This window comes from Anneissia japonica, unplaced genomic scaffold (assembly GCF_011630105.1).
Source record: "Anneissia japonica isolate Jap-2015-1 unplaced genomic scaffold, ASM1163010v1 scaffold287834_len5846547_cov211, whole genome shotgun sequence".
Lineage (NCBI taxonomy): Eukaryota > Metazoa > Echinodermata > Crinoidea > Comatulida > Comatulidae > Anneissia > Anneissia japonica.
In genome coordinates, this window is record NW_022704992.1 from 4,015,468 (window position 1) to 4,038,421 (window position 22,954).

The 22,954-nt window shown below is 32.8% G+C and overlaps 1 protein-coding gene across 2 annotated transcripts in view; it reads right to left on the reverse strand.

The window, feature by feature from the left end:
• Nucleotides 1-5,939: 5,939 nt before the first annotated feature.
• LOC117104936 (USP6 N-terminal-like protein) overlaps nucleotides 5,940-22,954 on the reverse strand; it is a 39,592-nt gene continuing 22,577 nt past the window's right edge. For both annotated transcript variants that reach the window (XM_033245892.1, XM_033245891.1), the window contains exons 8-14: nucleotides 17,006-17,164; nucleotides 15,776-15,896; nucleotides 12,269-12,363; nucleotides 11,872-12,037; nucleotides 11,065-11,181; nucleotides 10,485-10,630; nucleotides 5,940-7,877 (exon numbers count right to left, since the gene is read on the reverse strand). In XM_033245892.1, the coding sequence (XP_033101783.1) occupies nucleotides 7,023-7,877; nucleotides 10,485-10,630; nucleotides 11,065-11,181; nucleotides 11,872-12,037; nucleotides 12,269-12,363; nucleotides 15,776-15,896; nucleotides 17,006-17,164 (1,659 nt within the window). In that variant the 3' untranslated portion in view covers nucleotides 5,940-7,022. The remainder of the gene's footprint in view (nucleotides 7,878-10,484; nucleotides 10,631-11,064; nucleotides 11,182-11,871; nucleotides 12,038-12,268; nucleotides 12,364-15,775; nucleotides 15,897-17,005; nucleotides 17,165-22,954) is intronic.

Genomic DNA, 22,954 nt, shown 5'->3' on the forward strand with positions numbered 1-22,954 from the left:
TTTGTAATAATTGTTTAATTAATAAATATTGCTGCTCCGTTCTGCCTTTTGTTTTTGTTAACTCACTAGCTTGCCCTTTCGGACTGTTGTGATATTGTTTTTATATTAAATAAATTTAAAAAAATTATATTGATATGCTGATATTGAACTGAAAATATCCATTATTCAAGTCATTAAACCAACATGTCGGTTTAATGACTTAAAATATTAATTTTCTTTATTGCATGGAAATTCATTCTCAAATTTGTAATAATTTTTTAATTAAAAAATATTGCTGCTTCGTTCTGCCTTTTTGGAATATGCGTGGTATTTCATTATTTTAAAAACCCGAACCACATGGCTTTTGCGCCTTTTTTGTTTTTGTTTTTTTAATTCTAAAATCTCGAGTGCGATTCCTTGATATTCGTTTGCTGGAAAGTGCTAAGCATATTTTGCTTTATTTTTTATCCAGCTGAATAGGCCTATATTTAAAAAATGAATACATACACACTCCAAACCCATTTCTAAAAATGTCTGAAAATGCTATTTCCTCCGAGCGTCCGTAGTGATAGACATTAGAATAATACAGTCCCCTACAATATATATATAGACCCGGTATGTATTTTTTAATGTAAATACTTTTAGTAAATAGCAGTGTTGTCAGGAAGCCAGATTTGCTGGTGTTTCATTGAAAATACCCTGTGACACCGACATTATTTGCCAGAATAAAAAGCTGGTTATGAAGTGTAAACAAAATTATAGTATTGTTTCATTTTAAAATATGCATGGTTTTAGTGGTGGGCGTTAGAGAAGGCAACAGATGCCTGTTTTAAAAATTTAATGGTACTATTCTTTGACACTTTATATGAACGCAATTCGTTTATGAAGCAGAATTGTATTGATTTAGTTTGGTCAGAATCGCAATATTCCTAATAGTTTTTAATGAAACAACATTGCTTTGTTTAGCCTTTTTGTATTGTGAGTAGTAATTTATTATCCTAATAATTGAACTACATGTGCGATGGATATTCGTTTGCTATAGCAAAATTGCAAACCAGATGTTGGATATATTCATCCTACATTTTTTCCATATGACAGAACAACCACGTTTATTACGCTCTCTTCCCTTAATAATAATAAAAATGAATATAGCTTGAATGCAGTATAGGTGCATTTGATTACATCTATTTTGACTAGGAATGCTTTTGATAAGTGCGTCTATAAACGGGGTTAAATCAGCTCAGACTGACACGCATTACATGCGGGCCTCGGGTCAGTTTTTTTGGGACGTTGTTCGTGATTTTTATTAATGATTTACCCGAAGATATCAAGAATTCCTCAATTATATGTTGATGACAGTACAGTTTATAGGCATTCAAATCCTGATAGTCCAATGTTGATGCCCCCAGCGAACACAAAATGTTATTGTAAAATTCCAGAAAACGTTTCTACAAAAAAAAAAAAAAAAAACCCAAAAAAACACACACACACAAAATACCAAAAATAAACGCAAGTTGAACATGAAACTGTAACGTAATTTTAACATTTTTATAACGTACAATTGTTGGCTGGGCCACAACTCAGCAGCAGCTTCCGTTTAATTCGACAAAAGTTTATGCATTTAGGGCCGGGAATCAATAGTTAGACCACATCAGAAGATTAAGATTTGCTTCAACATGTTTGGCAACTTTCCACTCGATTGGTGTACGACCGAATGAAACCTGAGGATTAAATTACCTCCTTTTTTTTAATTTTTCAGAGAAAGGGGCAGGTATTTTCAAAAAATATCAAACTGTCAAGGATAGGTTATTAATAAATAATTCAAAATACACTAAAACATGGTTGTCAAAATCACTTCGAAGATTAGCTAAAAAGTCAGAAAGATGTCTTGTTTGTTCTTACATAATAAATTTAATTACTAAAATGGACTCCGAAATGTTAGGTAGCCACACATTACAACCTTTTTTTAATTCTTGTCCTGAAAAACAGCTTTATAAAATGTGCCTCAAAAACATTATTACCTTAGGTAACTCAACTCAGAACTTTTGCTAATATGAAATATAAATATTAAGCTTGTCAGAAAAATTGATCCCCCAATTTTTCTCAAAATATCACTTCAGATATATTTTCTTGAATACGTATATCAAATTGACCTGGCGTACCACAAGACTGATTTTGTCACGACAGCTCACAAATGAGAGAAAATAAAGCTACCAGACGCAGAAAATAATTTCATTCTTGTTTATTTGCAGTCTAAATAAAACAGATATTCTCCACAGATACTGTAAAAATGAGAATCATACATAAATTATACTAGTTCATCCCATAATTTCTATACAGCTTTGGATACTTATTATCAAAAACACAATAATCCTCATTTTTAATTAGTGTACCTCCTCGGGCACAAGCCCACCCCAAAGATAACACAATTGTCGCTCAACGGTGAAATTATCTACTCGAGGAACTACAGTAACTGTCTTTTTAAATGTTTTTTTAAAATTTATTTTTTATAAATTTATGTTGCAAAATAGAACCTGTACATAAAGAACGACTATCAACTTAAACACAGTCCCATGATTCGTTCATTCCAGTGAGTTGAAATATCAACAATTTGAATTGAAGGGGCGGGGTGTTTTGTGGAATAAAATTAACATTAAACATAAACAAAAGAATCCCAAATAGTGTAATGGAGAGCAAACAAATTATACATGTTTTGCTTTACTGTTTGTTTGTTGTTTTTTTTGTTGTTATAAATATGGACATAAAGTTACTGTTTTCCAACAAGTGCTTAATAAGAATATACATTCTGGAAACCAACAAAAGTTCAATTAAAACATTGGCTTGCTCAATTAAATGGATAAAATATTTTATCACCTCTCAATAACAGACTGATTTACAGGTCATCCACTTCGTTTTCATCATTTCCATGTACAAACATATACACTTTTATGAAAATGAAAACAAGTTCTCGTAAACTCGAAAGCTACAATGAGGTCAGTATAATAGAGGCAGTGGAGGTAAAAAAGTTTTATAATCCATCAACTATTAATCAATCAGGTGAGTGTTTCTAGAGCTCCTCATGAGGGCAGTATAATAAAGGCAGTAGACCTAAAACAGATCAATCAACTATTAATCAATCAGCCTCATGAGGGCAGTATAATAGAGGCAGTAGATTTCAAAAAGACTATTAATCAATCAGCCAACTGTTTCTAGAGCTCCTCATCGGAGCTAAAAATGACGATCTCAAAATGATAATCATTTTATTATGCACTCTTTTTTTAGGAGGAAGGGGATCACAGAAGAGAGCATCTTTTGTGCTCTTTTGAAATTGGGTGGAAAAATGGATTTTCTCAACAATCAAACTATACCAGAATGGTGGTTTCAGAAAAATACATGAGGGGTGCAATTATAGTAAATATTCTTACATTATTTGTTACAAAACCAATGCAGGCTAATTTATCAATAAAGAGACTATATTTAATTACACATAGTAGGGGCACAAACATATGCTTTAGGAGTGGAGGGGTTGACAGTGTCGACACTATGTACTCTTTTATAAATAAAATTATAAACTAAAAACTACAAAAACCATCATTTTATTGTGTACTTTTTTCAATGGGGGAATAACAGAAAAAAGTATGATTTGTAATCTTGTAGAATGAAGAAAATGATGAATGATGATGACCCCCAAATTAAAATGTAAATAAAGCAGTCAAGGTAAAAATGCAATTGTGACAATGAATTCTACTTGTCAATGACAGCCCTTCTTCCTACCACATCCCTTTGTGTTTGCACTGTTAGGTTATAAAAACTGTGCCATTTAATAATTTGATCACTCCATGAAATCTATTAAAATTTACAGTGTGGTTTTCAGTAACATATGTAAAACAAAATCACTCAGTTTAACTACATTATATAAACGATTCTACCAGGCACAGACCAAGAATTAGATTAGGTGGGAAGGAAAAGAAAAACAAATTGAAAAACAAATAAAAAATAAGCATTATTTAAAATTCAGATGTGAAATATCAGTATACAAATACCACTACTGTCTTTACTTTTGAAAATCAATATATTAATATAATCAATCATTTTGTTGTTAGTATACAACTCCACCAGAATAAAGAGCTTCCCTTCATAAGCAGCTTTTAACATCAAGTTACCTCTTCAATTGATCATTTATTTCTACATACTTTCTCACACTATCTAGATACAGTTCGCCCTCCGTTTCAGGACCATCACCTGAAGATTTGGAGTAGTTTCAGGGTTTACATTACGTCTCTCAACAATTACTGGGTTAATACTGTTATTGTTAGTTCGGACTTAAATAAAAATAAAATAAATAAATAAAAAAATTTAAAAAGTGGTCCTAAATTATAGGAGCCTTCAATTGGAGCGTGAACTGCACTTTCATCCTTTTTTAATGGCAAAAACATATTTTTTAAATAAATAATTATTTTAATAATTATTAAAGTAAATATTGATAATGTTTGTACATTAACTTTAGACTTTTTTTTGTAATTTTCTCCAAGGTTATCTCCTGATGAAACAAGAATAATATTAAAATAAAATTTTTAATAATAGTTCAAGATTAATAATATTAAGAAATAATAGTAAATAATACAATTACTATTAAATAAAATTTAGTAACATTTGTTTATTTTTTTTTAGCGTTTATAGAGACTATTGCAATAAATCTGTCAATCTAACCATGGACTGTTATATTGACATTAGATATTTATATCCATTTATATATCCTTTTATCAACTATTTATTTATATCAAACTCATATTTTATTAATTGGAAGAAAAACTAAAATATAACAAACATCTTATAAATGTGATGGCAAAAAATATTGTTAGTGACATGTACATAACCCTTGAAGTACAGTATTAAATTCTACATGACTATCAAATCACTTACATTAAACTAACATTATACACCTCTGTTTGGGATCAATTATATTATATAGACAAAGATAAAGTGGTTTAAGTAGCAATAAAACCACTGAAAGGTTGCTGAATGCTCAGAACAACGAATCAACAGTTACCTTATCATAATCAAATTAATATTTACAATAACAACAATAACAATATAAATAACAATAACATAATAATAACAATAATAATAATAATAATAATTCAATCATTTAAAAAAAAATATTGTTCTTTTTATTCATATTGGGTGTTAGCTACAGCTGCTTACTTTGTATACATATTGTGTGTACACTTGTAATTTAGTCACTAGGGCTCCTTAGTACAATGCAAAACTATAACTTAGGGCTGCCTAGTATAATGCAAAAGACAATAGCTTAGGGCCTCTTAGTGTAAAATAACTGTGGTGCTCTTAGTATTTATGTAAATGTATTACCTTTAAGTTTAAAAAAAAAAGTTAAATACTTATTGTCAATCTGTTTATATTTCTGCATAATTCAAATTCCCTGTTTCTTCTCAGTTGTGGATTACCCTTTGCTCTTATCCCCACCACCTCACTCCTCTTATCCCTACCACTAGCAATGATTAGTTGGTACTGTGGAGGCCATTTTTAACATAAATACTTGGTCATTCTGACATTTTTTTCATTTAGTTGTTCTGGGAGATTTAGTTTTCCGGTTGCATAGAATAAATTCAGAATGAGACATATTAATGAAAGATCTTCAATTTGTGCAAAAATGTATAAAAATTTTCTAAACTTATATTTTATCTATTCTGTAAATTAGAATAAAAATGCTAATGCTAAACCAACAATTACAGAAAGAAAAATAGGATTATTATAAATATGATTAAACTAATAAATAATAGATAATGATGATGATTAACAATACCAATAACAACAATAAAAGTAGCAGTAAGGTATCATTTATAATTTTACCACCATAATGATATTAATGAAAATATAATCAGTTAAATTTATAATAATAATAACAACAATATTTATAATAGTAATATATTAGTATTTTTCTTAAGGTAATGGTGGGATAATACTAAAAATAACAAATATAAAAACAAGTACAGTAATAAACATTATAAATAAATGATTGTATCATTTAGAATGAAAAAAAAAACAAAACAAAAGTTATAGTTATTATGTAACAGCAGTTAAAACAATTGAAAAAAATAACAATATAATTACAAATTGTGAACAATATCTACAATACATTAAACTTAAGGTAGGATCAACAGTACCATCATTATATAATTTCCTATACAATTAACATAATAGTTATAAACAAATAGCTTCATTTCTAGCCTATATAAAAGCTGTAATATTGCTTTGAAAATGCTCTTCAACCCCTTAACCTGTGCCTCACATAATATCTACAGCTTAGATGTGAAGAAGTAAATCACATACACCCAAGGATGTGAATAAATTGATTTTAAATACAAATGTACAAATGATAAAACACAGTTTATATTTTCATTTTATGTACTACACCTTAGAAAAAAAGATTCCTTTATTAATATACTTAAGATCTTCTGAAGTTTACTGGCAAATTGGTATCGAATGAAATAATGAAATCAATAGCAAAGAATTTCGACAACAAACTTGTCATCAGTCGCAATTTTCACTTCTTTCATTTACCTGTATGTAGTTCAAGGTAGGCTATCTGCAGCACGTATTTCCTTCATCACAATTGAAGCTCCTTTCATCACATCAGTCCTGTAATTTTCAGCGTTAACATCATTTCTGTCAACTGTTATCCTTGTGAAACTGCTGGCTATAATTCCATTATATTTGACTACACCATTAACCCAAGTTGGAATTTACAAAACCTAATTCCATCGTACCATTCATTAATGATGATAGTCACTTTGTGTTCATGATGTGCTGCTATTGTGACCACTTAATTATTTCCAAACCAAGAAAAATTACCATATTATGTTAAAACCAGTTGTGAATCTCTGTGGAGTAGAGTAGCTCACTAATATTATAGAAATCGTCCTGTTTGCCGCTTATAAATGCTATTTAAGAATCCATAGAAACTATACACTGTACAAACAATGGCAGATTCATATAACCACTCAGGAGCCCGTTCATTTGCATCACACATAAGTACTGATCGGGCCACCATTAATAGGACTGTGCACTGGAGTTGTCGGAGAGCTCATTGAGTGTACAGATGGGCGCAAGCCCCTTGGGCTGCCGTTAACTCGTCTTGGTTTTGGGCTGACAGGAGGCGGAGACCTCTGAACAACACCGCTCGTAATCAATGTATGGGGTTTATTCATATCTGGAGAAGGTGTCTTTGGTTTTTGTTTGATAAGTGGTGGTGTTTTCCTTTTGGGACTTGAAACTTCAACAACAGTTCCCATTGAGGAAAATGATTCCTGACTTTCTCCATTATGATGCATCATGGATCCATTCAATCGTGTTCCATGCTCTGACATCATGTAAATTTCCTGGCTCTCTGGAATAGATTCGGGTGGAGCAACCATTTGCAGTTCAAATCCGTGGTCGCTAAATCGACTGGGTGAAGCATCACGCGACACATTTCTTGACGTTTCTCTCGAAGTGTCAAAACTCGCTCTATCACGCCCACGATACTTTGTATCGTGTAATGCTTCTAAGGACTCTTCCATTGAGGTTGCAAATGGGTCGTCCACATATACATTATCGTAAAAAGAGTTCCGTCTCTCTTCAACTCTCCGTTCAAATTCATGCGGACTTACAGGAGGCATACTAGTAGGACGGTCACTCAGAGACGAGTTAAGGTCTGATCTTAGTGACCTCTGCCCTGGTGACCTGGCATCTGATGTGGCATTCACATCTATGACATAAGTTCTTTGAGGGACTGATTGTGTTGGTAAGTTCGAAGGACGTGGCTTACTATGTGAAGTTACGCTGCCTGCAGCTTGTGCTTCCAACTGACTTGAGTTTGATGTTCGACCAGCTACCTTCTGAAGGAAATAATCAGTCACCAACAATTATACTTAACATGTAAGAGAAATAATGTTAATAAAAACATGGTAAAGAAAAGTGTTACAGGAGTATAGGCAATGGAGAGAATTATAATATTGTATTACTTTATAAATGATTAATCAGAAACTTTATTAATTATCTGTATTTATTCCATCTAAATGATGTTCACTGACCTCCTTTTATTTTAACCAGGTGTTTTCAGTTTTAAATGAAAAGACTGATTTGATATAATATTCTTAGGAGAACTTTAGGAAATTAAATTATATTTCAATATAAACCAATATATGATTCCACTGATTGGTTAAAAGACAACAAATTTGATTGTTTGGATATGTAGCGAAACTAATCCATGCATTAGGTCCAAGCCAAAATCAGAAATATTTCTGGTAGTGCTAAAATCTATAAAGTGAGATGAAGTTAATGTAACAGTATTCACAACTTATAATACACACATTCACAAACACCAAAGCCTAAATTTTTTTTTGCAAGTTAAGATTGAAATGAGCCTCCTGTAGCATAGAGGCATGAACACTATTATAAGTTGTGAAAACTATACTAAATTTTTTTTCAAAGCAATGTGAAAAGAAAGTACAAAACAATTTAACTACAATGTGAAAAGACAATTTTTTGTTGTCTTTTCAACCGACCTTGATGCCAGCTATAATGCATGCTGTGTATGTGGGGAAACTTTAGAGTGTCTTTCATAGCTCTCTTATAAGCAATATGATAATAATAATGGCAGTGATTTGATGAAGCTTCTTTGAAATGTTAGCCCTCACAAGTTCAGTGGATGGCTAAGAGAACGTTGGGAGTTATGAGCAGGCTCTCTACCATAACCATGGAATTAAAGGGCTGGGAAAAGCTACCACAACCAGGAATGTAAAAGTATAGGGCAGGACAAGCTACCAGAGTCATGTTCAGTGACAGATCAAAGACTTGTTGTCAAGGAGGCGAGCGGCAATTAAGAACCTATGATCTAAGGGAGAGCAGGGATTTTGGTTAAAGGAGGAAGGATGAGGATGTGTTATTATCCTTTCACTTGGTTAAGCAGAGATTTTATTGGTGTCTGCCAGGGGAGGGCAGTGATCTCCATCTCCTAGAACAGCCACTGATGTTACAATGAGGGATTGCTACTAGAACCATGGCATTATTAGGGAACACTACAGAGTATAATGATCAAGGTATTAAGGAAAGGTACCACAGCTATGGCAAAATGACCAAAGGTATCAGATAACAAGCAGCTCACACGACCACTACAAGGTTGGGGTAAAGATGCTGGCCATAGTAAACTCCTCCCACCTCTAGTCTATGCTTATCAACAGAGTATGTACAACAAAATCGTTATTGGAGTGGAAATTTGGCTTGGTCAATTCCAGGCCCTTGAGTTGAAAATCCTACCAACAATTGTTTTTTCACAACAAAAAACCCACTCCCTATGCCTCACAAATAGGCCTACAACAGACTTCGGGAGGCCTATGCAGTCAAGAGCTAGCTAACATCCTGATGCTAAATTTCAATTCAATTTATTAAACATTTCATTCATTATATTATTCAGTGTGCAATTTCTAAATAATCTTAAATCAAAGAGATGGGCTTATACAAGATAGGGCATTTTGCATGAAAAGTTAGGGGGTGAGCTTACATTCGGGATGGCCTTGTATGTAATGCAATACAAGCTATTTACTTATAACGCTAATAAGCTATTTAGGGTGGGAATAATATATAAATGTTAACAGTGGACAGCCATTGTGATTATTTTTGTTGTAAACATTCTGACTATCAATGAAATGTTGATAAAGAGTCCTACAATACCTAATGATCATTTCTATGTGTTAAAAATAAATTGGGATGGGGAATTAAAAATCTGACTACCATGCCTACAACAATAACTGGCCTGATTCCTTATTCAATCATCATGATCATTTATTTATAAAAAGTTAATCTAAAATCCATAAGCTATGTGTGAGAGGATCAAGACATACATGAGCAGAAAATACATGAATTTGACAGTTACATTTAGGTGGTTTGTTTTTTGAGCTAACACACTACAAGCAAGAATAGAATAAAAACAACCCAAGACACCATTCCATGAGATTGCTTTATGGACAAGGATGACTGAAATAGTGTGTGCACATGCATATGTGGTCTTTGCACATATGTGTTTGTGTGAAAATCTTTGAAGAATCCCATAAGAAAGACATGAATAAAATATTTCATATTACAATGCTCACTGAGATGTGAACATTGTAAATGTTAATAATTAACAGGGAACTACTAACATGGTTAATCATACTAAAGTCTACAAATTTGGACATTATGAACATGCAGGAAAAAAGAAAAGAATCTAGACACCAGGTATATTTAAAAAAGGCAGGAATAAATGTGAGAGGAATGAAAAGCCGGAATAAGTGGAATGACTAGAATGAGATGAATAGGAAATTGAAAAAGGGAATGTACTACGCTACAAGATTTCGAAACAGGATGAAATGAGAGGGAATGAGTGCAGAATGAAAATTCTAGTAGAACTATGATGTAGTATGCTTTCACAACACAGCATGCTTACAACTGGAACCAGGGTACACTACCTGCCTGCGGTCTCCATCCACTATCACTGCACCTCGTAGGCCTGTGGCTTGCTGATGGCTTGGCACTTTGATTAACCCAAATGGTAGCTTAGGACCTTCTGCTGTCTTCGGGGGTGGTGGCTTGATCAACTTTGTTCGTTTGAGCTCTTTTAAAAAAGGAAATTTTAAAAAAATGCTAATGAATGTTTTTTGTTTGATATTTAAAGTATCAAATAAAAAAAAATGCCAATTTTATGTATCTTATAAAGTTATTTTGTCAAAAAATCTTTTGTTAAATTGTTGAATTAAAAATTACTTCAGAGTTAAATAATTTCCTAAATAAAAAATGAGGCTTACCATCCCAAAAACCAGCCTACTGTCCCTAATTATTAAACTGAGTAATTAGCATAAAAATGTGGCAGTATTGTATACTTTAGTACAAAGAAGCTATAATACTTTTTACTCATAACTTTAGCAATAGTAAGTCAATTCCAGTAAATGACCCATCAATTTAAAACTTATAAATATGGTGAATAAGAAAATAATAAAAAGTCACTGATGCTGTTTTTGGGATGTCAAGTCTCAAATGTTTATAGCAAACCTGCTATACACTCTTGTAATGCATCTATTACTACATCGTCTGGAAAACCAAAATTTTTTGAAAGATCCTCTTGCAAGTATCCAACGACATCTTCCATTTCTTTCCGCATCATTGCCTCTAGATTAGGAAACGAACAAAATATTTCTCAAAATCAAAAGTGGTGACCATTAGCAACACATGACAACTATTCATTTCATTATCAATACTATTATGATACTCATTATCATTTAACAAATGTTATTCTATTCCAAATAAAATTTCAAAATTTTATTTATTCAGTCTTAGTATTTGCATTCAAACATATATTCTGTATTTACAAAAACTTTATACATACATATTTTCATAGATGGTGACCATTCCAGTGTATCATAAAAGGTCAGTTGATATTTAGGGGTCCTCTTAAATAAATTAAATAATGTGATGCTTTTATCAGTAAAGTCTCTACATGAGGCTTAGTGAGTGCAGTTGTTTTTAGTTGTGGGGAAAAGTCCTGCTGTTACAGGAATTGAACTCAGGACCCTCGGATTAATAGGCAAGTATCTTAACCAGATTACAGATAAAAATTATACATAACAAGGCAGAAAAAAATCAATTAAACTAACAATGTTAAAGGTGTGTAGGAAAAACTAAGAAATATTAAAACATTCTACCAGTCAGTAAGTTGGTGTACTTATTTAAACCATACTAAAAAGGTGACTTCTTATAATCCTTCTCTACCTGTTTGAATTTGTATGTACTTTAAAATGTTACCAATGTTTACTGCTTGTAAGATGTTCTGTAATAATTTAATATATAGAGTATACAAACTTTTGTGCATCTTCATTAACGTGTAAGACATTGCTGTCAGGACGCGGTCACCATCCAACATAAAACAATCCCAGAGTCGCAATGTCAACGGAAACGGAACTCGATCCAGGAAACATTGGAAGAACCACTTCATACTGTACAATGTAGGACCAATATCTAACTTATCCTGATGGAAAATAAGCAGGAAAAACAAAGAAAATGTTAATAAATAGCTGATATTTAATCCGATTATAAATTTTGAAAGAAAGATTTGAAATTTCTAATGCATTAAAGCGTAGCTAATACATATTGGCTTTACAGGGAATAAAACAAGCTACAACAAGATGTATCGGACTAATGGGTTCAAAAGTTTAGCATAAAAAATGGGTAATATTAATTTTCTTTTCATTATACGTACCAAATTCTTCTTAACTTTTGGCATTAATTTCTTGAGAAGGTTGTCATGGTGACTCTGAAACCTTACTAGTTTTGGAAATCCAGGTACAAAGAATCCTATTTAAAAAAAAAAAGGTTAAAAAATATCGGTATAATCCATGTGAATATAAATGTACAAAAAATGCATGTGCACTACAACATGGAAGAACATAATCAGATATAAACAGTTAAGCTCAGTTTCCACACAATCGCTAAACGGTATTAACAACAGCTTTCGGTGATGAATGGTCGGTCAAATCGGGGAGTCTTCCCAATTGCGTTGAGGACTGCTACGCAGTGCAACGATTGCACTGAAAACACTGTAGCAACAGTGTGGTGCTACAGTGTGGCGCTTATGTAAGTATCAACTCTTCAAATACCGATCACCCAGAAATCATTCCTATTCTTACTGTATTAAAATCCGTCCTGAAAACTGGATCTCAGAATTCTGAATTCCGGTCCGGAACAATAAAATCACCTTCAGAAAACTGGACGCCCAGTTTAAAACAATGATTTATTGATAAATACCTCAAATAAATCATCACAGACATGAATTATTACTATTCCTACATAAAGATCATGTTTTGTTTACCATAATTTGAAGCAGGGACCTGCAAAGCGATCCAATACTAATGGAACTATAGAAATCACTACCTTGCTGAATTAAGGCTAGTCATGCTGGACCGCATTCCTTCGTTTTTATTCTCTGTCGCCCACAGCTTTTCAACATTAGGTTAAAGTTTAACACACTTTACTGTGTTCTGATTGGCGTGCACGCCGGCCGCTGCTGGATTTTCGGGGTTGACAAGATGAACTGGCAATTTGCCAAGTTTTACTTTCCATTGGGTTTTTCCATGTGACATTTGGTAATTTTACATTCAACGGATGTTAGCTCTCCTTTATTCATCTTACTAAATTAAGACTACAAAATAATATTTGATGAACAATCTTTTCACATGTGTGTAATGTTAGACATTCTCAGGGCAGTATACAGTACATGCAGTGTGCTGTACCTGTCTGTACCTTGGCAGGTCTATAATTGACTCAAGGCCAGGGAATCAAAGTGGGTAAACATGACGTTCTCTAAACCGGACCATCCGGAAATCCGGTCAAAGTGGACGGTCTGAAGGGGTGGTCGGTATTGGGAGAGTTGACTGTACTATGCATGCATGTGCTCCTTGACTAACAGTAAACAACCTAAAGAACTGTTCACACTATCAAATTTTATTTGACAAAAACATGTGACATCACATCATGACCATATAGGCACATCATGTCCATATATAGGCACATCATGAACATATATGGGCATACAAGTTTTTTGTCAAAGAAACTTTGATAATATGGACAGAGCTTATGTCAAAGTTCAATTTATCAAATAAATCTATTGTACTTGTCAATAATTTATATCATGTATGACTGCTTACACTGCTCTCATGTGTACAACATTGAATATTACATCTTGCATATTAACACAATATTGTATGTTATAGGGTACATTTCTTTCATAATTCCACTGAAATTATTTTCCCGTTCAATACATTTTAAATGCAATCCTACATAGCTAATAAATGTTACAGACTACTTGATAGCCCTTCTACTGAAATTGTTTACTGTAGATATTATAGAATGCTTTCATATATGCAAGACTGAATTCACTCTTTAAGATAATAAGGAACTATGTCATAGGAAATTCTATACTGGTAATTATTCTACAGTGCTAATAGATCTGGTTGGCTAAGTGTCTGAATGCTATCTTACCATGCATGGCATGTTTTGTATCCGTAAGTAAAACATGTAATGCCCAGAATGCATCATCCTCATTCATATACATAAGAAGTAGTGCAGCAATTTGACTCATGCCTTGGCAGTAACCAACCTCCTATTTTTAAAGAAAAAAACATCAAAACAACATCAATGATTAGATATTCTCACAAATAAGCCAACCGCTTTAATCAATAGTGATTAAAAGTGCTGTTTAATAATGGTTTGTACAGAGCTCTGTAATTGAAGTGAAATACAAAAACAAGGCAGCTATTATTATCATTATAATCCATTTGAAATGTGAAAGCAAGTGACATTGCAGTATGCATCCAGCTTCAAAAGAAAACCAAGGGTTCTAATCTTCACCTAGTCACTTAGTAATGTTACTTTGTCCAAGATGTCTCTTTTCACTCAGGTATTACGATATTACTGTACCTAGTATGTTTAATGCCAATGTGTTAATCACTACTAGCTGCTACTAAACTAAGGTATATTCTGCCAGGAATGTGAGCACGTCCGCTAGTTTCATAGATGTTTGATTTATTGGCTGGGTATCCAGCACTGGCATTATACGTTATAAAGCATTATATTACGACAAGATGCGTTTTTCTGTGCACATTAACATAAATATAATAGCAAACAAACACACACTAGCTTACGATATATAAAAACAAATTACATCAAGATACACTTTGAATATTTGATTATTAATGATGTTAGAAATAAACATGAGTATTTAAGACGGGATATATCTGACTGTTTTTTTCAAGTGCTGACTGTTGACGTTTTCAGACGGTCATACATCTCATCCTGCGAGTTTATATTCCTGAATAAAAAAAAATGGAGTCAGGAAATCAAAAGATAACTTCATTCCAACAGAAATTATCTGTCTGGGTTTACAGCCATCTGTCTCAATGAAAGCTCGTAGTTCACTGATAACTATACATCATTTTTAAAATGTCAAAAGAAGTTAATATTAATAATGATTTCTATTTTCTATAAAATCAACTTAACGGATGGTAAAGTATTTCATTTTGATGGTAAACATAGGAAGGAGAAACAAACGACATCTGATGATCAACTGTAGAGGTTTTTCTTAGATTAGAATGAATAGTTATAATAACGAGACATGTTAATGATGCAGGCTTTTGGTAGCATTTAAGTCTGGCTCATACTGTGTCGCCATTGGTTGGTGTGTGTCCATCAGGCATCAGTCATATTTCCTTCAGCATGAACCTAAGGCTTTGGGTGATGCATGCTATACCAAAGTACCCTAGGCCCATGATGCTATACCTTAAAGCTTCTCCTACTGGGACCATCCTCACTAAAATGACATTAAACTAGCATGAAAAAAAGCATTAAGCCCATTAGGAAATGAGGCAGCACGACGATGTTCATTTAATTAACTAATCAAAGCACATTTGTACATTAACGTCACATTGATGAAAGATACAGAAAATGATGCCAAATAGACTGGGGGCTGTCTCTTATACACATCTAGATGTGTATAAGAGACAGATCCTACATAGCTAATAAATGTTACAGACTACTTGATAGCCCTTCTACTGAAATTGTTTACTGTAGATATTATAGAATGCTTTCATATATGCAAGACTGAATTCACTCTTTAAGATAATAAGGAACTATGTCATAGGAAATTCTATACTGGTAATTATTCTACAGTGCTAATAGATCTGGTTGGCTAAGTGTCTGAATGCTATCTTACCATGCATGGCATGTTTTGTATCCGTAAGTAAAACATGTAATGCCCAGAATGCATCATCCTCATTCATATACATAAGAAGTAGTGCAGCAATTTGACTCATGCCTTGGCAGTAACCAACCTCCTATTTTTAAAGAAAAAAACATCAAAACAACATCAATGATTAGATATTCTCACAAATAAGCCAACCGCTTTAATCAATAGTGATTAAAAGTGCTGTTTAATAATGGTTTGTACAGAGCTCTGTAATTGAAGTGAAATACAAAAACAAGGCAGCTATTATTATCATTATAATCCATTTGAAATGTGAAAGCAAGTGACATTGCAGTATGCATCCAGCTTCAAAAGAAAACCAAGGGTTCTAATCTTCACCTAGTCACTTAGTAATGTTACTTTGTCCAAGATGTCTCTTTTCACTCAGGTATTACGATATTACTGTACCTAGTATGTTTAATGCCAATGTGTTAATCACTACTAGCTGCTAGTAAACTAAGGTATATTCTGCCAGGAATGTGAGCACGTCCGCTAGTTTCATAGATGTTTGATTTATTGGCTGGGTATCCAGCACTGGCATTATACGTTATAAAGCATTATATTACGACAAGATGCGTTTTTCTGTGCACATTAACATAAATATAATAGCAAACAAACACACACTAGCTTACGATATATAAAAACAAATTACATCAAGATACACTTTGAATATTTGATTATTAATGATGTTAGAAATAAACATGAGTATTTAAGACGGGATATATCTGACTGTTTTTTTCAAGTGCTGACTGTTGACGTTTTCAGACGGTCATACATCTCATCCTGCGAGTTTATATTCCTGAATAATTCCCAAAGGAGGGACTTTCACAAATGAAGGGTCCCAGCCTGCCTCAGCCCCATCATGGTTGTGCTTGAGGCCAAATTTGTTGCAGTTGGTATCTCTAGATGGCTAAACATTTGGATGTAAATTTTTCCAAAAACTTTATTTTCAAAATTTGTGTGGGAAGGGGTAGTTGCTGTGCCAGAAAAGGGCCCCATAAATCGCTCCTGAAGTTTAGTGAGGGAAAGTAAAAGTACCAGCATGTTACAAATTCATATAAACAATAATGACAATAAATGATGACTACAATGAATGATTATTGTTGTAAAATGTGAGGTGCTTCGTAACAAATGCCATATAAATGAAAAAAAAAAAAATTAAATAAGGCTGTATCAGTAATAAGTATAATATTTACTTACGGAGTTGTACATAGAATAAGCTGCTAAAATATTAAACAAGGCTTGTTGCTTTATACCGTATCTTTCCCTGAACATAATGTGATTGCGAAATGTCCGATTTACATCAAGGTCAATCTGTCGTATATCAGGAGACATTATTAATGCAGTCTTTTTCATTTTCTACAAAAGAAAAAAATTAGAATTCACAACAAATAAATTAACAATAAAGATAATGATGTTGATGACATCAAAATGCTATATATCTGGCCATTTGTCCAGTAAATAATGCAATAATTAAAAAAATATTCTAGTAGGTCATAATATAATATTGCGGATGAATATACTCCATTGATTTTAGCTTCAATGGTGATATTTACATGAGATTCCATCTCCTCTTCAACCTCCCTACATAAACATTTAAAAGCAACATGTTAGATTCCCTCATACCCACTCCTCTCTATACCATTTAGAAACAATGTCAGATTCATCAGCACTTGGGATCAACCCATACTATACAATTTTGTATCACAATGGCTGTGTTGCTCTTTGACTTGTTCTTACATTTGACCACTGAGCAGAAAGTAGAATTTGTTATGATTGCCTGAATAATAATAGTTCATTTATAACTGTTTCCAATGGAATGTCAAGATTTGTTTCACTTGAGTGATCCTTAATTGATCAAATTGTCATGAGGAAGAAGATTCATCTAGCCACCACCAGCTCCATTCATTGATACTATTATGCATTATATAATACCCCAACCTCTGATAACACGTTCGATGCCAGTGACACAAATTCGCTAATGTACTGCACGTAAACACGCTGGTCCCCAAAACATGACCTCACCCCATGGAGGTTCAGGGAAGAACCCGGAGTTATTGACCTAAAATTAAATACAGTACGTTTGTTCATGTTCCATTACAGTTTATGGGAATGATGGTGGCACACTTTGCCTTAATTAAACTGGGAAAAAAGGCTTTTGCCAGTCAACATGTTAAACTACAAACTAAAATTTCCCTCATTTAATAAAAGAAATGACCTGTGCCTTATCTTTGTTTCACCTGTACTATATCGTTGTACATTAACAATAAAGTTATAATCAGTTGTCATAAGTTTCTTAGTTCCCCTTCGCAAACGACGATTACAACACCTATTTTGATGTGAGTTTGCGTCAGCATAATATCATAGGAGTGATGTTTTGCCCTACCTTTATCATACAGAATACTCAGTACATTACGTTCCCAAATACTTGCGAAAAGGTAGGGTGAAACATCACTCCTATGATGAAAACATCCATTGTGAGCTCAGCATCACTGGACTGAAACAAGATTGATTTACACAGTATATCTTTTTCCACTGGATATGTAATTAAAATAAACAGTTGTATTGTTCAGCTACACGGTCTATCAAACAATATTACCTTGAGCGCAACTCAATGTCATTATCTTTGAATGAAATAAATCATAAATATTTAATAACTTAGACAGAATAGAAAATGTTCCATTTGTAATTACAGTAGAACCTCGATTTTACGTACGGTACGGGACTGGAGGATGTACGTAAATCGGGGAATTCGTAAAATTGAGGTTGGGTTAAATTTCTGGTGACCTTTGACCTAAGACGTACATAACACTCAATGAACGAATGATTACCTAGGCTAGGCTAGTGTATTAATTCATCACTTTATATCTTTTAACTAAAAAACATGAAAATATTGTAAGATTACCTATATGACAAAGATAACTTGGAAATTCCCCTTCATGGCTATTCTAAATAACAGCTGTGGTGTTGTCTGGGCCTGCTGGGACAAACTAAAACCATGTGCACTGCACTGGGCGAGCCAACCAATTAGCGTTCGTGTATGTGTAACAGCAACCACGTGCACAGCACTAGGCCTGTCTCTTATACACATCTAGTACTAATACAAATAAGGCATTTATTATGTGTATGTTGTAATTATTAAATTCAGTATTTTCAATTCAATTTCTTTTATCTACAGAAATTGTGTTTAACTTTATATTTATTATCTCTATAACGTTTAACTCTATATATATTATCTCTACAATGTTTTAACAACTAAATTCAATATATTCAATTCAACTTCGTTTAATTGACAGAATTGCACAAATGAAGTTACCACATGCATTCACATAACGAAACACAAGTGACCGTTGTGACCTTTGACATAATGTTTACACGTTCTAATTGGCTTAGAACTTGATGGACTGGTCATATTTACAAAGGTTACATATTACACCAACATACATCACTCAACATTCGAATATGTCTGATGAATAGCTCACAAATGGTTGCAAGTGGTCATTGTTTATATAATTTATTTAAAATCATATTGAAGGAATTTAGCCTATCTAGCAAAGCTGATCATTTGATGATTTTGTTTCGATCTATGCACAAACATGTAACATGCCTAAATATGGTCATAAAGTCATAATATCATGACCATATATAGGCACGTCATGACCATATATGGCCATACAACCGTTTTTTGTCAAGAAAATTGATAGTCTAGACAGAGCATAAGTTCAGTCCACACTATTAAATGTTATGTGATAAATTTATGTGATGTGTCCATATATGGGTATGATGAATCGATGTCATATTACACCCAAATATGGATATAATCACATTTTCTTGTCCCATAAAATTTAAGTAATTTTAAGTATTTCAATGAACTTTTAGTGTGTTTTCCACATTTTACTACAGATAAAATGATGCATGTTTCGAAATAAAGAAATAATATGTAATTTTCATTTCATATCTTGATAATCACCAGGTTGTCCTCATAGCTGTTTTTATTGCCTGTGTGATGAAAACGCCAGGAGCCGAACAAGAGGAAGATATGGACGATGATGAAGAAGAATTTTATTTAAAATCTGATGAAGAATGGCTACATTTCCCTGTTGGTAAGTGCTTACATTACATACATGAAGTTTATTTCTAATATATAGCGCCGCTACATCAAGATCGTAGTGCTAAAAACTTGTTGTTTTTGTAGTTGAAGAATAAGCTTGAAGCATTAATAGTAAAGTAATTACGTTGGTTTTAGTTTAATACCTATGGCATTTGGGCTGGTAGTAGCAGCAGTAGTAGTAGTAGCAGTACTAGTAGAAGTAGCAGTAGTATTATTAGTAGTAGTATTAGAGGTAGTAGTAGTGGTAGTGTTAGCGTTATCACTATGAGAATCTCATGATTATCTGAATATTTAAATTTCAATAGAAGCGAAAAGTCGAAAGATAGCATATAAGCCACCAAACCCAGCGGATCTTCAAATGGCCCGAGAGCAACGTCTCAAAGAAATCAAGATGTTCTCAATATTTCGTGAAATTTGCTTCTACTCCTTCTTTCTGCTCATCTTAATGGTCGTTAGCTATGGTAATACAAACTCAATGTCGTATGATGTCAAAAACGTTCTTTCGTCAACCTTTCAAGGCCCTTTGAAGAATTACAAAAAGGTATTTTAAAGTTTTATTAACGATGCATTGTCCCAATTGAAATATAAAAAACAATGTCAACGGATTTTTTGTTATTTTCAAGGGACAATATGTCTTTAAACTTCTTATTAAATATTTAAGAATTATTTATTAATAAGGTACAGTATATCGCAAAAAATATATATATCATTCAGGTCTAGTCTATCTTCTACTCTCTTCTGTTATAGACTGTGTTCGTGATTTTTCTATTTACTGTTTGTAATGATCCTGAAATTAAGCGAACATATTTAAAGCTATATATAATCCTAGTTTTGAGTTATTGAGCAAAACGCGTTTGTCGTTAGCCTTTTGTACTGGAAATGAATTCTAGTAAATTTTTTTGGCAAATATACTAAACATATAATTAAAAAACATATTAAATAATTTTCATGGTGATTTTTGTTCTTTAACCCTATTTAAATGGAGATAATGCACTATTCCAAATTTTAACAGGAGTCAATGGTGCGTGAAAAATCTGAAGTTAGGCATTAACTCCAGTTTTTCCAGTGAAATGTGTATCTTACCTAGCCAAATTACAGTATTTCTGACAAACAATTAATGTATGCCAGTGTCAATTATATATTTCACGAAATTTAGTCCATGTGGTAGAAGATTTTTTAATATGCCATTTTTTTAAACCGAAGTAAAGCTAGGCATTATGTGCATTTACAAGCTATCATGACTAATTAACTATGAGTAATTGTCTTCTGTGATTGGTTCATTATGATCTGTTCACTGTTTGGTGGAGATAATGCCTTCTTCCAAATTATTCTGCATTCATGGATTGGAGTTAATGCGTAAATATAATATTTATTTCATATTTCTGGACATTTTTGGGGGTATATGATCAATTCACATGATAGATTACATCTATAGGATGCCATAGAAACAAAAATCCAAAAATCTCAAAAAGTGGAGTTAATGCCTTTTTCCAAATTACGGCAGTATAGTCATGATGTGCCCATATATAGTCATGATGTGCCTATATATGGTGATGATGTGATGTCATCATAGCCATAATATTCAGGCATGTCACATACTGTATGTCCAATAAAATTTGATAGTCTGGACGGGGCTTTAGACTTCATAGTTTAAAAATATGTCCAGCTTCACACTATGGTTGCTAGCATACTGTAATTTATCTATTTTTACACATTACCATACTCCTAATATATATCCTCAAGATTCCCCATGGAACCTTAACATCCTCCAGGAATAATGGTAATTTCCTGACAATGATTATGATATAATAGGAAGTCATTAGGATGATGTCATCAAATACAATTTGCATAATCACTTAATGGCTTCAGGGAAATGCCATTTGATGGAACAGCCACCACAGCTTAACTAAAGCAAAGTCGAATGGAAAGTACATCTAGCGAGCATTTCATGCCTACAATGCAAAACAAAGATTGATTAATCTGTGCATAGTAACAATGATTTTTAATTGTATAAGATCTTACGAAAGTTCAACTGTTAATCTTGACCTTTCATGTTTAAATAATAATAAATTAAAAGTTTAATATCTCTCATACCCAAAGGGAAACACATATAAATAATTCATAAATTAATATTCTATGTCAATTATTTTACATTTACTTGTTTATTCATTTAAACATATGCCTTGGTATCAACAGCACCCACAAATATGGTGGGTGCGTTTACCATATCTACGCTTAATACAAACTACATGGAAAAATCAGTAAAACAAAGAAAAAGCAAAATTACTAAATGCTAAAAATAAAGTATTACAAACACTAGGGCTTCAAACCGGTCTTACCTTAGTCTAATTAATTGGGCTGGCATGGGCCCAAGCTAGACAGACGGCGCCTGATTTTTGCAGAGGCTCGCGATCTGAACTTTTTGGGAGTAGGTTAATGATCGGTGTATAGGCCTCACCCCAAACTTCGGGGGGAAAATCGCGTATAAAATGTGCGGCTTATACACCAGAATATAAGGTATTTAAGAAGTACTAGAGTATTCAACATTATATGCTGACCTTTATTACTACACAATTAAGCTCGATGTTGTTTTTGCATTTTCAATTCAAAGCATGTTCTTGCATTATCAAAAATTATAGGAAAATATTTCTATCTATGGATTTAATTTTACAGTCATTGTGGAAACAGTTTCCTTCTTGCCAGTTCTAGGATGAAACAAAAATCCATTTCCTTGTTTACATAACAAAGTAGACAAAGAATTTGAGTTTGAGTTGAGTTCAAAACAACAAAAGCTGCTTTTTCTTCTCTTCTGAGACTACTAATTTCTTTTTTTTTCATTTAACACAAAAATGTCAATTCATTGGCGTTATAATAAAAACAAACTTTTAATATCAACTAGACTATATCATGAGGCTTTTTAAATGGAGTTTGGTCAGCTAAATGTAGAGATGTTAAAATAGATTCAATTAAAATAGTAATTCTCAGAATCGCGTTTTCTTTTCAAAAGAATTTTTTAACTGATCATACATTTTCAATTA